Below are 17592 nucleotides of genomic sequence, written 5' to 3'. Positions count from 1 at the left end.
TATTATGAGGGAGAGATTAAGTAGAAGAAAAATTTAAATGGAGACACTACTGCATTGGAGGAATGGACGTATCAAGGTTAAATATTTGAAACAGACTATGGGACGTTAGTCAATTCTTGAGATACTGTGCAGGTCAGGAAGACTTCAAGCTGAGATGGACAATACAGGGAGACAAAACAGGCAGGACCATGGATTATTTTGCATTCTTTTGCTCTCAAGTGTAAGACAAGCCGATAACATGGGAAAATGTAATCAAGAAGAGTTACATTGTCACAAGAAAAGCTGAAAATTACAGCCACCTCCTAATGTCTCTGACATTGGGACCTGTACTTAAATGGTAATAACGTTGTAATAGGGAAAAACACATGCAGAAAACAGTAATTAGACTCTGATGTGAAGGGCACCATCTGAGGTTGTTCAAAATGGTGCTCCCAAGACTCAGCTTTACTTTGGGAGAAGTCTGGGGCAAAGTTGGGTGGGTTTGTGCCAGAGATAGAGAATGAAGTCAGCAGGGGAAGAATGTGAGCCATTTTAAGATGGTTAATTTTAGCCGTCTCATTTGAGCGCTTCTGGAAATTAAGCATATCTGGTATTTCTTATGTTGACCTTGGTCAAAGTTACCGTAGACAATAACTTCTGTCTACGCTGTGCAACTGTCCAGCCTATGGCATTCGCCTCACACTGGGAATGCCAGGTGCTCCCTTCCTGAGGCCTTGTGTGAAGGAGCAGGGGGCAGGACAGCAGGAGAAAGTGCTGCGCACACTGTTCTCCCCGCTCGTGCTGTCACCTGGGACCAAACCCGAGGTGTATGAATCCGGGTAGGGCTATTCTTCTGAAACAAAGACACCTAACATTAATTCAGTTTCTGAGAGAAGGTACAGTTTATTCATCTCTCATGCAACAGTCTGCCGTGGAATTCACTGTAGAGCACAGGGAACTATATTCAATACCTTGTAAAAACCTATCATGGAAAATAATCTGAAAAATATATGTACAACTGAGTAACTTTGCTGTGCACCTGAAACTAAAACACAATAGTATACATCAACTGCACTTCAACGAAAAAAAAAACAAAAAGAATGTTGGGAATGGGAGTGAGTGGGCTGGTAAGGTACTGTATTAACTTTAAGTAGACTGGGAAAAGTTTACGGATGTATGTTGTAATACCTAAAGCAACGACTTAAAAAATTGTTAAAGTGTAGTTAAAAAGCCAAGAGATAATTAAAATGAATATCTGAACACTATTTAAATAATCTGAAAGAAGGCAGGGAAAGAAGCACAGAGAAACAAAAAATTGAGATGACAAACAAATTAATAAAATAGTAGACCTAAATCTATGTCAGTAATTACATACAAATATGTATTTATATTTAGCCCATTATCAGAATGGGTTAAAAAGCAGACCTAGCCATCTACTATCAGAAATGCGCTTTAAGCATACAGATGAACTTAAAATAAAAATATGCAAATAAAGTAAAATATTTTATTATATTTATATGTAATATGTACTATGTTAATGATATTATATTACTAATGAAATTAGTACAGAACTAGAACCATACGTATACAGTTAATTGACTTCCAGCAAAGTCGCCAAGGCAATTCAATGGAGAAAGGAAAAATCAACAAACACTGCTGGAAAAACTGGATGTCCATATGAGGGGGGAGCTGAAGAACATCAATCCTTACTTCACACAATACCCAAAATTAACTGAAATGCATGGTAAACCTAAAGGTAAAACCTAAACCTAAAACTATTACAAAACGAAATCGGAAAAGAATCTTTGCTGACTTGGGTAGGCAAAGATTTCTTAGGACACAAAAGGCATGACTCATTTAAAAAAGTATAAATTGGACTTCACAAAATGAAATATTTTCTCTTGGAAAGAAAATGTTGAGAAAATGAAAAGGCAAACCACAGAATAGGAGAAAATATTCTCTATCATGTATCTGACAAAGGACTGACTGATATTCAGAATAAAGATTTCTTCAATTCAGCAATAAGACAAATAACTCAATAACATCTCAAAAAAGATACCTAGTTTGTGTACACAAAAAGATGCTCAACTTCATTAGTCCTCAGTGAAACTAAAACCACTTGTAAAATTAAAACAAGATATCATTACTCCCATAAGAAAGGGTAGGTGAAAAAGGCTAACAATAATGATTGTTGACAAAGATGTAGATTAACTGAAACTCTCATACACTGCTGGTGGAAATGTTAAACAGTAAAACCAGTTTGGAAAACAATATGGAACTTTCTTAAGAAGTTAAACATACATCTACCATACAATGCATTAATTCTGCTCCCAGAAATGAAGACATGTGTCTGCATAAAAGCTTTTGCACAAACGTTCATAGCAACTTTTTTACAATAATCCATATTGGAAACAACCCAAATGTTCAACTGGTGAATGGATAAGCAGAATGTGGTGTGTCTATGTGATGGAATACTACTCAGCACATAAAGGGAATAAACTACCAACACACAAAACAATCAGGATGAATTTAAAACCAATTCACTGAGTAAAAGAAACCAGACACAAAAAAGTGCATGATGTATGATTCCATTTATATAAAATGAAAACTACAGTAAAAAAAAAAAAAAAAAAAGCAGACCAGTGGTTGCCTGTGACTGAGGACAAAGAGAAGGAGGAATCTTGGGGATGCTGGAAATGTTCTGTATTTTTTATTACGATGTTGATTTCACAGCTGTATACAACTGTCACAACTCATTCAACTGTACATTTTAAATGAATGCAGTTTTGTATATAGATCATTTATCAATATATTTGATAAGAAACAATGAGGAGGCCTTTTTCATATCATTCTTTATAATTGAACTCTATTTCTCAATCAACAGCAACCCTAATTCTTTAGTCCTGGTTCTGCGCTCTGAAACCATGACTATAAAAGCATGAAGAAATGGCTTATTCCACTACAAGAGTCTCTCACATCTTTGAAATGAGCCAGCATACTCCTCTTAGCCTTTTCTTCTACAAATTAGGTACTACACCTCCCCAGCTCCCCACCCCGGCCTCTTTTTTAAGATATTATTTAAATCCTAAGCTCTTTAACATTCCTGCTTTCCCATCTTTAAACATGCTGTAGTTTGTCAACATTCCTTATAAAATGACTCACCCACAACTGAATGCAATATGCTATGTATCATCTATTAAGTCTTGTTCAAGGGAGATAGTATGGTTTTTAGAGCGAGCAGGGGACCAGGTATAGGGAAATTTGAGTTCTCTGGCTCTGCCAGTGAACGACTAGCTTTTTGATCTTAAGCAAATCAATTCCTGTAGATTTCTCAGCGTAATGAGGGAGCTGGAATTATTTATTGGGCCTAAGATTTTGTTCATTTTTAGCATCCAGAAATGAAAGCACAGGTAAAAAATCTCTGAGAAACTTTCTCAATTAGGAAATCAATCATCTGAGGCATTCTGCTTACAAATGACTGAAGCTTCAATACAAAACAAAACACCCACACATTTTGTGATTTGAAAAGAGTTTTTAAGGTTTGTATCAGATTTGTGTTTAGAGAGGGGCACATCAAAGGTCTCCAACTTCTGCCGTTAGAGGTTTTCCAGTCGTGTGCTTTAGACCGTGTGGGCTTGTGACTTGCTGTGCAATCTCCATGAGCTGGAAAAATTCAAAACATATGGCAGCTCAGATGTTAGGTTGGGAGAAATAAAAAATTTAAAAATTTCAGAGCTGTTTAGAAGATGCTTTGCTATATATATATTTTATGTGATTTGTGTATATGAATATGTTGGAGAAATTCCACTTGGGAATGAAGTCTAAGGAAAGATAAATCTTCTTTATACTTTAAGTCCACTCTAGGTACCAGTGTATGTTGCAAATAAAGTAGGAATCTGTTCAGAGCCTGAGATTTTAAAACTATACTTTTTCTAATTGAACATTTAAACAACAACAACCAAATCAGTGGCAACTGTTGTTCAGAGGAAATAATATGGTGTGTAGAACGAGCCAGGGACCAGGTATAGAGAAATTCAGGCAAAATTACTATATTAGAAATCAAATTCTAATTTCTAGAGTATTTCTTGATTTGGGGAAATTTTCAGATAAATTGTATAAGTAGTACATTTTTTTAATTAAGGAAAAAATTTCTAATCCTCCAATATTATAGATCATAGCCTACCAAATAACTCATTTAGTTAAAACTTCCCAGATGACTTGTGGTACAAAGCGAAGGATTTCCTGCTGGTTGGTTACCTGCACGTATCTGTACCTGTGGATGCAACAGAAAGTGCGGACACAGGCTGTGGGGTTTGGCAGGACTGCTTTTGGAGTTGATGCTTTAATTGTTTCCCTAGGATAGCATGTTTGACGCGTTCTGTTAATTAAGGAACACATCAAATAGGTGAATATAGTTCCTGATTTTCAGTGACACCTTACAATTTGACAGCTCTTTTATTCCACAGTTATCTGAAAAAGTCCTAACAATACACATTAACTTGCTTCACTTTCATATTAACCACTGTCTTATCCTACTTGTTATTTCCTAGGCTTATGGGGTTTTTATTTCCCTCCCAATCTCCATGTATTTTCTTACGTCCACAGTCTTCACTTTGTGGAGTGTGTTCCTGGCCAGGATGTTTTTACCTAGACTTGTTTAACCCACATCACTGTATTTGCTGGTGCGAGGACAACATTCCTTCTGCTTAGATGTATAATTTATTCTCCATCCACTTGGCTCCTCTCCATTCTCTTGCCGTCCCCATGACACACACATGCACTGCATCTACTCTCTCACCCCCTCATTCAGACATGCACGCACACTATTTGAGTGAATTCTTAGACATTTTCCCCATACATCAGATGAACAAAATATTTGTAAACTATAGAATGCTATGTCCATTTTGTTATGACACTGATTCTTCATAAGCCACTAATCTGAGTTAGATAAAGCAAGATAATAATGCAGGTGACTCTTTCCAAAGACAACAAAGCAAATTGTTGCCTTGAAACCATGCCCCTAATTGTTGGAATCCCAGCTTCTCTGATACCCCTCCCGCCTCCCACCCAACTCTCCCTCCGGTTTGGCAGCAGACAGCTGGAGGAAGATGCTTCATAACCTATCCTGGCTTTAGCAGTAAGTCCTATTAACTATGGTAAATAGCACATACTTTTCATAAGCCAGGCACACTTTCCTGGCTGATTTCATAGCTCCTACGTAGGGCTGCCACTGCAGCCATGGTGACAGTTCTGCTGCTCATATCGCTGCCACTGCCTGGGTAATGTGTTGTTCTGTAGCCAGCAAATCTGTCCCAAGGCAGGACCTTCTGCTCTGAAAGGCTTAGCCGGGCCATGCCCTGGGAATAGTCTGTGAGCCTTGCTTAGCTGCCTCCCCTCCACAGCCTGGGTCCAGCCGCTTCCCTTACTGCGTCTTAGGGAGTCTGCTGCTCCCTGAATGTGAATGAATCTTTCTCCTGGTGCCTAGCGCTGGGGGTCCTAAACTCAGCAGCAAGCTGCTTTTATTCCTTGTGCACTTCAACATGCCTACTCTTTCTCCAGAAAGCTATTTCATGTTCCTGGGGCTCAAGGGAGATTTGAACAGCCAGAATTTCCAGAGAACATCTTCAGATTTCGCCCCTTCCCTTCTCTGGTTATTATTAATGGTAGCAGCTGTGGTGAGAAAGCGGACATATCTATTTCTCTTTGTGTTGGCTTCAGACTCTGGGTGGACATGGATACAGCATTCCCAACTTTGTTCCAGGGACAATCAAAAATGTTAAAAAAAAAATGCTATAACATGCACTGGGCTTTCTCAATGCTTTGACATATTTAAACATGAGATAACCCATGCTTAAATGCATTCTAACTCAACATGTATCACAAATGAATAATTATCTGCCAGCTGCAGTAACATCTCTCACCACTCCCTCTCCCTTCCTGGAGAGGATTCTAGGCAGAGGCATTATTCCTGTTTCTTCACGGTGTTTGTTATTTCTGTTACCCTGTCCATACCCCAATCTGTCCAGTGTCCTAAGTAGTTACTTGTAACATTGCATGTCTCTTTCTTTGCAATGATGATACAGTGATGATACGTTTCTAGATTTTATTTTTAAACAACATATAAACAGTATTAATTACTCTTTGATCATATTACTGCAAGATCTGGCCAACTTTAAATCTTTAGGTAAAAAAAGAAACAAAGAATGCCTGTTCTTAAAGTATGTTTTATACTCTGATTTCTGACATTTAAATGTCTTTAAAAATGTCTGTCAGTGGCTTCCAAAAGTTCCTTGAAAAAAAGTTTTGCAGTATACTATATCCCATGTTTCATTAGGACTGACTTATATAAGATTCTGGTTGCCAGAATCTTGATTATAACAATCAGGTAAAGTCTACCTGATTCAGATAGTAACCAACTGAAGGAATGTATTCAGTCCTATTTACCCAGGGACTTTATAATAATGGCAGAAGAATTTGCTAATAATGATTAAACCTACTACTCTGTAAGGAGAAGTGTATACAATTGTTCTACAAATCTAAATACAACTATTCATAGAGAATGTACACTGGTTACCAGTCTCCATTTACTCCTTCTGAAGAAACCGTATTAATTTTTAATTAGGAAATAATTCTATTCCAGTGTGGAATACTGCTTTTTGTCCCAAAGCGTCTCTTCTGGGATGTTTGCTTTTTACTTCAGGGTTTGTGTTACCACATTTTAGACTCTACTTATATACAAAGAGCAGTCATTGAATATTGAGTCTTTATCAACTGTAATAATAATGGCAGCCTTATATCCCTTGTAATAATACACTGGCTGGCTGTGGCTGTGGCATGCTTTGGCTCTGGGTCTAACCGGAGCACCCTCTCTAGCAGTTCCATTAGAATCAACATTATTGGCTTTGGAGAACAGAAGATATTTTAAATTCATTTTGGTTGAAGAAGTCAATTTCTGCCTGAAAAACAAGCCAACAGGTCTCTGAAATATGGGTACTGGTCTCTTCTGCATCACCATTACACATACTCCTTAGCAGCTGGAACTCAAGGAATTACTTCTAATTAACTTATGTCTGTAATTTTCTTGGTTTTATAGAGACTTGCTAAATCTTTCCCTAAAGGACAGTTATCCTTTGATTTTCATTCATTGATCCTTTTGCTATTAAGCATCTACGAAATGCATAGATAGCATTGGACTCTTCCCCACCCAATTGTGCATAATCCTAAATTTTTCTTTCCTCTCAAGAATCCCATCATACCTAACTTAATTTCTTTCCTTTCCTTTTATTTTTCTTGGACATTAATTATACAATTTTCAGATTCTCCCAAATGATCTTACCTTTTCCAAGTCTGACAATAACACAACACATTTCTGGCTGTCACTCAGAGAAAAACAGTCCTGAAACGTCAACATTTCTTGGTTCCTGCTTCTCTAGGGCCATCAGAACTTTTTCAGTATCAACTCCTGATCAGAGATTAAAGAGTAGAGTTTACAAAGTTGAGAAAATTTTGATTGTGTTGAATTTATGAGTCAGAACCTATGCATCGGCTGTATTAGCAGAAATCTGTCTTGTCCCTGAGTCATGAACACCTATTATTTTGTCTCTCAAGCTCTCCCAGTCTTTCTGGAAACTGTATTTTGACACCCCCCCCCCCATTAGTGAAATAAATACAACTTACTGGTGCAAGGCACGTCCCAAATGGATCAGAGACAAGCTGAAGAGCTAAAACTGTAAAATCCTTAGAAGAAAACTTTGGAGAAAATTTTTACGATTTTGGACTTGGCAACAACTTCATGGACATGATACCTAAAGTACAGGAGACAGAAGAAAAAAATAGATAAACTGGACTTCATCAAAATTAAACACTTGTGCATCAGCTGTTACTATCAAGAAAGCAAAAAGAAAACCTGCTGAATGGGAGAAAATATGTGCGAATCATATATCTGATAAAAGATTAATACCAGAATATTAAAAAAAAAAACACAACTCCTACAACCCAATAAGAAGAAGATAAATAACACAAAAAATTGGCAAAGGATCTGAATAGACATCTCCCCAAAGAAGATACTGAAATGGCCATTAAGCACGTGAAAAGATGCTGAACATCACTAGTCATTAGGGAAATGCAAATCAAAACCACAATGAGATACCCCTTCACATCTATTGGAATGGTCATAATTCGAACAAAATGGAATGTAACAAGTGTTGGCAAGAATGTGGAAACATTGGAACCCACCAGCATTCTTAGTGGGAATGTAAAGCAGTTCAGTAAGTGTGGAAAACTGGTGGTTTTCAAAAAATTAAACGTAGAGTTGCCATGTGATCCAGCAGTTCCATTCCTAGGTACATAAGGAAGTAGTTGAAAGCAGGGACTTGGAGCAGATATTTGCACACCAACGTTTATAGCACCATTATTGACAACAGCCAAAATGTTGGTCCAACACAACTGTCCGCCCATGGGTGAACAGATAAACAAAATGTGGTATATACATACAAACGGAATATTCAGCCTTAAAAACAATGAAATTCGTCGGATACGTGCTACAACAGGGATGAACTTTGAAAACGTATGCTGAATGAGATGAGCCAGACGCAGGGCAAACACGGTTTTGAGGTGCCTGGAACAGGCCGGTTCTCGGGGACGGCAGGACAGGTGTCACCAGGAGCTGGGGAGGACTCAGTTTTATTCAGTGAATTAAGTAGGCCACAGAGTCCCGAGAGCGATTTATCTGAAAGGAATTACAAACTGTTGGAGGAGGTAAGGACAGGCGGGAGCGCAGAGGCGGGGGGCGCAGCGATCCATTGCTTGGAGCTCGGCTTAGCCGGCCTGGGGGCCCTCGGGGGCGGTGAATAGGCGCTCGGCTGTGAGCGGCGCCGCCGAGGGGGAAGCGCCGCCGAGGGGGGAGCGCCGCCGAGGGGGGAGCGCCGCCGAGGAGGGACCCCGCGGGGGCAGGTGCAGCCTGGGGCCCGGCGAGGGCGGGGAGGCGGGGAGGCGGGGCCGGGGAGCCGGCGGGGCCGGCGGGCAGCGGGCGGCCTCCGCAGCCGGGCGTCGGGCAGCCGCGGGAACCCGAGCGGCCCGGTCCGGACGGCGCGTCTCTCCTCAGCCGCCTTCCTGTCAGAGAGGCGAGGCCTGAGGCGGCGGCGGCGCGGCCCGGCGCGCCCACACAGCTGGCGGGGCGTGTTCGGCTTTGGGGACCCCGGAGCCCGCGCGCTCATTTCCAGGGGTGGGAAATGAGCCCCCGGGGCGGGAGCCGGTGGGGCGGCGCGCGTGCGGCCGCGTGTCCGCGGCGGCGGGGCCGAGCGCCCGCGGGCCGTGGCCGGCGTCCGGGCCGCGCCGCCTCCGCCCCGCGCACGCGCGTCCGGGCCCGGCTGGCTCGGCTGTGGGGTAAGTGGTACCTCCTCGGGCGGGAGTCTGCTTCGGGCCCCGGTTCGGTTCCCGGCTGGACCCGCCGGCCCCGCCGGCCCCGCGGGTACCCGGGGAGCGGGCGCCAGTGCGCGGCCTGCCTCTGGCCGAGCCTCCGGGGAGTAGTCTGTTCCCACGTCACCCTCTTACTTGGTCAAATTCCCTCAAGTCTTGTGCGATGGTTGGTTTTTCCGTGAACTTTGTTCTCAGCTTCTTCGCTGGCTGCCGATTTCTGGCAAATCGGTATTTTATATCTGAGTTTCTGCACTTTTGAAATAAGCAGTGTATTGCTGAGAGTAAAAACTATAGGGAGTAACTAATAGATCTGAACATTTTATGCAGTAAGGATTATAGAAGTTACGGCGATGCTAAATTGTCTCTGAGGTAATTAGGTAAGGTGCGGGTCGTCTCAGCACTCAAAAAATTGTGTAGTCACAGGAACAGTTAAAGTATTTTGAGCGATTAGAGCAGAAGAAACACTTAAAAAATACAATAACAATTTTTAGCAATATAGTTTTATACCACATGAAACTAAAACTTTGTAAAAAGTAATCTAACGTGAGTGAAAACTTAGGAAATCTGACTCTAAACCCAACACTGAAAATCAGTTATTTAAAATCTATCATCTACAATCACAGACGCGTACTGAAATGTGGCAAGGTCCTTTGTAAGGCCTATATTTTTTTAAAAAATATGTATTTACATAATGCAAGTGCCAAATTCATGGTCTTTTAGAACCTTCATGATTTGATTTGACTCCTGAACTTGAAGAAAAATCACGTTTTTAAACTGAACATTAAAGATTTGGGGGGTAAAATTTTGTCTCAGAATGGATGGAAAATTATTTTCTTTAAAAGTATTTTTGTAAACTGACTATTGCTAGTGCATTTATTCCACAGGGAATTCTTATGGATAATCTACTATGTGTCAGGCCCTGTTCTGGGTTATCGGACTACATCAGTGAGAAAAAAGTCCCTGCTCCCTCTACAGGAAGAAAGATAAACAACCAAACATACAGTATAGTACTAGTTATCAATTAGTGCTATGAAGAAAAATAATGCATTATATGGAAAGTTTTAGATTTTCCATAGGGCTGCATCAGAACTAAAATACATACATAATGTTTTTATTCTGAACCCAAACACGTTATATTCTCTTTTATGGCAGAAACTAGAAATCAAAGTTCTTTTGAAAATATTTGCTGTTTTTGAGGTTTTTTCAATTAGTTTATGAAATAATTTTTTCTGAAACAAATACTTTTAATTTGCAGTTTTTTTTTGTTTGCAATTTCTTCTAGAATAAAGAGTTTAGACATGTACATGTTAGCCTTAAAGAGTTTCTACTTAAATTCTGAGGTAGCATAACCATACAGAAGTGGTCTGGTGAGTTTTTGGAAAACTTTTTTTGTTGTTTAAAATTATAAAGTTCTCCTAAGAGTAGAAAGGGAACATTTTATTACTTTTTGGATAATATAGAAACATGATTGGCATTTTTATTTATACTTTATTTGGTGATTGTTTTCAACTTCTCACATTCTTTACTTAAAGATGTTAAAGACTTTGTTAGCAAATTCTGAGTGACTCCCTTCTTCCTCCCACCTTAGGCTTCTATTGTTCATATAGTTAAGTTGTTTTAGACATTTATAGAACCATGCTAATTTGTTTCAAGTTTATTATTTCTTTTTGTTGGTGACTAAGTGATTAATAAGTAGAGAAAAATGAAAAGGACAATTAAGTTAATAGATGGAAAGGGGAAAACCCAATAACTAAACCAGTGAGAAACTCCACAATATTGTGATTAAGGAAGAACAGTCCTAATGTATACACAAATTTGGCCCTCTTGTTAGTAGCATTTTGTCAAGGAGTGCATGTGGAAACATTTCCTCTTTCCTCTACATGCTTCCTCATGTGTTTCCTCCTCACATCAGGGAGGACTCAAATTTGAAGGTATCTGCTCTGACTTGATAAGATGGATTTCTCCACTAGATGGCGCTGATATAGTAGCTTTGATTTTAGTTTCCTTCCTAAGGAAAGCTCTAAGGAAAGATTTGCCGTGTATTAATTATCACAGAATAAACAGAAGTATGATTTATATTTTATGATTTGTGCATCTGATTTCATGTTTTGTCATATAGAATTTTATATCATGTTTCTGAATTTAGAAAAAAATTGGGATGTAGTGTTGCTGTGTAGGGTGAAAAAGTACAAGGTATGTGTCTGTAGAAATGGTTTTACTGTCTCCTATCAGATTTGAGGCTTTGTTCAGCCCTAGATTTTTTTTTTTAATTGAAGTACAGTCAGTTACAATGTGACAATTTCTGGTATAAAACACAATATCCCAGTCATGCATATACATACATATATTCATTTTCATATTCTTTTTCATGAAAGGTTATTACAAGATATTGAATATAGTTCCCTGTGCTATAAGGAAAAAACTTGTTTTTTTAAAATCTATTTTTATATATAGTTCAGCTGTAGATTATTGTTATATTCCCAGGTAGCCAAGTCTGAATGTTTTTATCCTTTACATTTAGATGACATCTCTGAATGTGAAAATTATCCTTTAGAAAAGAATATAAACATTTATATGTTATGTAATATGAATGTAAACATTTATCTGTATGTTAAACTTGTAAATTTTTTATCTTGAAAAGTTCATATATGAAAAATAGACAACTTATAAGGAACTCCATGGACTGTTACATAGCTTTAGCAATTATCAGCTCATTGCCAATCTTGTTTCATCAGTACCCCTCAACATTTTCCTCTTTATTTTCAAACAAATCTACTCTCTCCCTTTATTTTGAAGGAAGTCCCCGCACATATACACAGTATATTGTCAGAGACACACACGCATTTACAATAAAATGCACTATCCTAACTTAAAAATAATGGTATGAACAAAGTATATTAAGAGCCCAAAAGGAGCTCTTAATTCTGCCTTGGGTAAGAGGACAAATTCAGAGAAGCCTTTGAAGAAGAAATGACATTTGACCTATGCCATGAAGGATGGGTAGGATTTTTGTCAGGTGGAGAATGGAAGAAAACACATTCTAAGCATTGGTGCAGCATGAAGAGAGGGGTGCAAGTGTGAACATGCATGAATGAGTGGAGAATAGAGAATAATGTGTTTGAATATTTAAGCACTTTGGAGGAAGTTGCAGAAGATGTTTCCGAAAGGCAGTCTGTGGTTATTTTGAGAAATTAATGATTATAGCTTATGGATCCAGAAATATTTTTTTCTACATCTTTGTAAGTGGAATATAAACTACTTTTCTGTATTTTTTAGATTTATGACAAAGTCCAGTGTTTAACAATGTTGAAGTCAAATGACTCCTTGGTTTCTTTGGATAATTTATTCTTTGAAAAAACAGATGAAGCTGAAAAGTAAGTATGCTTTAAAGAATTATAATAGTGTGTTGTTTTAGAGCTTTGATTTTTAAAGAGTTTTAGTTTTCTCCGTGGTAAATTTACAAATAAAAAATTAGGGATCGACAGAATGTTTCAGATATAAATTTGGTAAACATGAAATTCAAATATAAGGGAGTAACTGAAGTTTAACATCTTACATGTTGTAATTTTAAAAGTAGAGTAGATTCTTGCCTATTTGGCTTTCATTTATTTGCATTCCTGGCTTGTTCAAATGATTTTGGGCTCAGGTAAAGAAAGTAATGGTCAAAGAGTAGGACTCAGGAGAAGGAGTGGTAACGGCACCTTTTGGAAGCAGAAAGAGCATTGTGCCAAAGGTCAAGGGCGACAGGCAGGTTCAGTACAAGCAGGAAGTGGGGCTGGAAATAAAAACGTGTCACCAAAGGAAGTAAGAACGGAGAATAGGGAGTCTGGTAAATACTGGCTTTTAGGGATTTTCACATGTGAATTGCTTTAATTCTACGTTTTCTATGTATTTGTTTTGTTGTATTATCCTTTTTTAATGAAGCATTGAGTAAATTATTTATTGCTTCATTTATTCTTTCATTCATTCAAATATTAATTTAAATATTGTTTGAATGCTAAAAGGGATATAAAAAGGATGAAACAGACTTTTACTTTAAAAAACTTAAAGTCTGCTTGAGGTTAAACACACATATGAAGAGGTCATTGATAAATACTGTGACCATGTAGTTCAGACTGGGACACTTTTGAGAGTGAAAGAGTGCATGCAACTGGGACAACAGGTGTTAATCAGGACTCACCTGGGCAAATCTGGAACACGTGGTTGCTCTTCTTATGATACAAAATCAAAAAAAAGTGCAAAGCAAATGGTAAGTGTATATTCATGCAAAGAAATTTCAGATTGGAGGGAAACTTGGGCCAGACTGATTAGGTCAGGCTTTATGGTGGTCAGGGGGACTTCAGGTGGCTTTGAAGGATTTGGATTTGATAACTGATAAGCAGAGAAGCAGTGGACATCGGAAGGCAGAGTGTAACGTTAAGAGAAAAGGAGTGGAGATGGAGCAATTCACAGTACCTCTAGGGGATAGTGTGCAGACAGTTTTCCTAGAATAGAAGAGTCATAAAGGAGAAACAGTGAAACATAAAGTTAGAAAAGTGAGCTGAGGGTAGATTTTGGTGGCTATTAAATGCCAGAATAAGGATCTTGGTCATGGCTCTATGTGTTAAAAGTTATGGAATTGAATCAACGAACATTCACTGAATAATATACCTAATTGTATAAAGCACTGTGCTAAGTACAATTGACATTAAATAGAAATAAAAACAAAACCTTTAAATGTTTACAATTGAGGCATAGCAGATCTATTGATCCATCATCTTTCCATTATCTGTCTACAGACATACACATAGACACGCACAAGACAAGGGAAAATGTGATAAATGGTATAGGTTCCAATAGCACTTAACAAGGAGGAAGGGAGGAAACCGTAGGGAGCTGGGAGGTTTTGTGACTGTGAGGTCTGAGCTGGGTTCTGAGTGAACATAAGCTCTGGTGAAGATGATGCCTGGCACACAGCACTCAGTCAGTCCTTGTGGGCCGAGTAACGCATGAAAGACCGTTGAATGCCCGCGGGTGGACGTGGGGGTGGTCGTGTGCAAGGGCAAGCCAGAGAAAGAGGATGTTTTTGAACAAAGATGAGGAGGGACAGGATGTATTATCTGTTTGGTATGTAAGTAATTCACTTTGGCCTGGACTGTAAGGTACCTGTAGGAGAACTGAAACTGCAGAGTGACCTAAGGCCACTAGGAAGTTTGTCATTATTTGGAAACCACTGAAGGATTTGGAATGGAGTAAAATATGATGAAAAAACAATTCCACATAAATGTGATAGGATTACATAAAATAGAGAAAGCCAAGAGGCACCAAGCCAGTTAAACGCTGTTATTCTTCACCAGACATACATTGATTAGCGCCTTGATTAGGACAGTGCTAGTGCAAATACAAGAAGTGATGAATTTGGGAAGGAATTTCCTTTACAGGACAGGAAAGTTCCTTTATAAGGAACATGCAGTGAGAGCTGGTATGTGTCTGGATGTGGTAGGTAAAAGACTGTACTGTGGTTTAGACTCCGGATGACTGGGAGAATGATGGCACCTCTGGAAAACAGGGAAATCATAAGGAAGACTTGATTTTACGGGGAGGCTGAAGAGGAGAGCTGGATGTGTGCTTTTTGTATCTTGTTAACATCTGTCCTGGATTTTCAGAAGCAGTCTCTGTGCAGAAAAGAGTTAATGTATCAGGACTAAACTGCTCTCTTTGAGAAGGCCTGCTTGAAGGCTGGAGTCTGAGAACTTAGATTTTAAGGAGGTTCCCACCAGTAAGTGATGAGTGGCTCACTGCACATAAACTATTTATGAAAATAATATGGTTATGCTGAACATCTGTTCTTCTTCTGGGAATGTGGACTTTAGGTCTCTGCCAGAGAGGGGATGCCTACGTGATTAGCCCCCAGTAAAAATCCTGGGCCTCAGGTCTCTAATGACTTCCGTTGTTGGCAACATTTCACATGTGTTGTCAGCTCATTGCGGGAGGGAGGAAGCACATCTCGTGTTACTCTAGTGGGAGAGGACCTTTAGAGGCTTGCACCTGGTTTTCCCTGGACTTCGCCCCACAGTCATGAGTAACACTGAATGCTGTGTCCTGAGAGTCATCCTAGAGAATAAGTCTGGTGGTGATCTCAGGGACTCTGTGATGTAGTCCCAAATTTTAATTGCTTTGGTGTATTGTTAGACAATCTGTCAGACACTGTCAGATAATGTATTGCAGATTTTTGATTTGGAAGACAGAGCCATAGGAGCTATGTTTGAGGTGCTGTGAGAGGCAGAAAAGTGAAGACTGGGTCTCACACTGCTGGGAGTTTAAAATCCTAAATGGAGAGACAAGGAAAAAAGCATAAAATCCTTGGGACTTGGCTTAGACAGTATATATGGTGTTCTTCTCAACTTTATTTACTGTTACCTAACACTTATCCTTTTGTTCTAATGAAGGACAAGTCAGATTTGGAAAGGAAACATTAAAACATTGTATGTTAATAGAATCTCAGCTGAAAGATAAGGAAAGGCAGTTAATGGTGCCAATAGGGTGACAGAAATCTCATCAGTTACTGTGGGTTTACAAAGGGATTATCAGTTACGGCTGGTTTCTTGTATTTTCTGTGGTCGTAGATGGTTCTGGACCAAGAATATTTGGGTTAAGATGTTAATTTGTAACAATGTTTTAGGAATACTCTAGAATACCAGTAATGATGTCACTTACACACTTAAGACCCATGATTAGTTGTCAGGTGTTTCACTGGTAATTTGTTACTAGTATTGGTTAAGATGCTAAAGTTTCAGAATGATTTACTGCTTTCTTATATATATAGTGAGCAGATTTAAGATTCCTGTCCAAGCATTTGAATTGGAGAAAAGAAAATGGAGTTATAGCCATTATTTAGGTAGCATATCTCACATAGCAGTATCATTAATCCCATAACACACAAGGAAAAAAGATTGAAAATGCTGCTGTATAGGGATAAATCAAAGTCATCACAGAAATATAGTATATTAAATTTAAGAGCGTGTAATTGAGTAATATTCAGTCAAATAAATACATAGTTTCGGGTGTTATATTTTTATTTACATATATTCATATTTTTGTATTTTATATAGCTATCCCGACAACGAAAAATCATTGGATTGGTTTCTCCCACCTGCTCCATTGATTTCGGAAATTCCAGATACTCAGGCTTTAGAGGAAGAAATAGAAAGTCATAAGCTGTTGGGTAATTATCACATATTTGTTGTGAGGCCAAACCCATTCAGGTCATGTCACTGTGAAAAAAATATAGTAACACGTTAAAATATTAATTCTTTTATTTTAATGGAGTAAGATGAAAGTTAGGAACTTGACTTATTCAAAATAGTGCTCACCAAATCTTAAAATCTGAAACACCTTCTCTTTCTGTACATATATATATATACATACGTATATATGTTATGTGCACAAAATATGCTGTCACACACCTGTTACATTGTTTTGTGAATTTGTTTCCTTTTACCATGAAGACTGTCACTACTGTTAAGTTTTTGCCTTGCCCTTTATTAAAGGTAGGGTCCTTTGATTTAGGAAACTAGAGTCCTGAAATATATTGAGTGAAAAAAAACAAGATACACAAAATTGTATATAGTTTGTTACCATTTTTATAAAGCTAGAAAACAAGCACACTCGAACAGTATATGTGATCTAAGGTGATATTGGTAAAATTTTGATTTTTAAATTGAGTGGTAAGTTCATACATATATATTATTAAGCCTCATAATTTGTATATATTTTATATATGAAAATATTATATACTCTTGGATGTATCAAATAACATATAGAATAAATGGTGTGTGTATACGTATACACACACACACACACATATAATATGTATATCTAGTACATAAATGATAAAGCAAATTTAAGCCCTAATAAGGCCTCTGAACTCCTTACAAACCTTTCAAAGCTGCTTGTAAAGTCTCTGTAAAGAAACCTAAAATACTGTCACCTTGTGAAAGCATTCCTTTATCAAGATATTATCAAGCTATTAAGTTATTTAGAAGCAAGATTACAAAGTTAAAAGCATTGTATCATGTATTTTAATACTGAATCATGTTCAGTAACATTTTATATGTTTGGTCATTGTATTTCTGTGTGTAAGTTATTTATATAAATTTTTAAATCCTCATGATTACTTACATAATTACATCATTTGTAGTAGGTAAAATATTTACA

The 17592-nt window shown here is 38.3% G+C and overlaps 1 protein-coding gene and 1 long non-coding RNA gene across 4 annotated transcripts in view; one reads left to right on the top strand and one right to left on the bottom strand.

Annotated features, from left to right (window-relative positions):
- Positions 1–1463: 1463 nt before the first annotated feature.
- Positions 1464–9493, bottom strand: LOC105085477 (uncharacterized). Of its 3 annotated transcripts, XR_004138676.2 has the most exons (6): positions 9375–9493; positions 8473–8707; positions 8215–8317; positions 7657–7784; positions 7316–7441; positions 1464–3642 (listed from the first exon to the last, which is right to left on the bottom strand). It is a non-coding gene; the product is annotated as an uncharacterized LOC105085477 (long non-coding RNA). The 3 variants fall into 3 exon arrangements; XR_836811.3 differs by lacking the exon at positions 8215–8317; XR_010382157.1 differs by lacking the exons at positions 8215–8317; positions 8473–8707.
- Positions 8873–17592, top strand: part of HFM1 (helicase for meiosis 1) — an 80911-nt gene continuing 72191 nt past the window's right edge. Inside the window, exons 1-3 of the mRNA XM_031457570.2 lie at positions 8873–8931; positions 12673–12770; positions 16488–16600. Of these exons, the coding sequence (XP_031313430.1) occupies positions 12700–12770; positions 16488–16600 (184 nt within the window). The 5' untranslated portion in view covers positions 8873–8931; positions 12673–12699. The remainder of the gene's footprint in view (positions 8932–12672; positions 12771–16487; positions 16601–17592) is intronic.

The sequence above is a fragment of the Camelus dromedarius genome, chromosome 9, assembly GCF_036321535.1.
Source record: "Camelus dromedarius isolate mCamDro1 chromosome 9, mCamDro1.pat, whole genome shotgun sequence".
Taxonomy (NCBI): Eukaryota; Metazoa; Chordata; class Mammalia; order Artiodactyla; family Camelidae; genus Camelus; species Camelus dromedarius.
The sequence above is the reverse complement of the archived record's forward strand: the minus strand, read 5'-3'. Positions and strand labels throughout refer to the sequence as shown.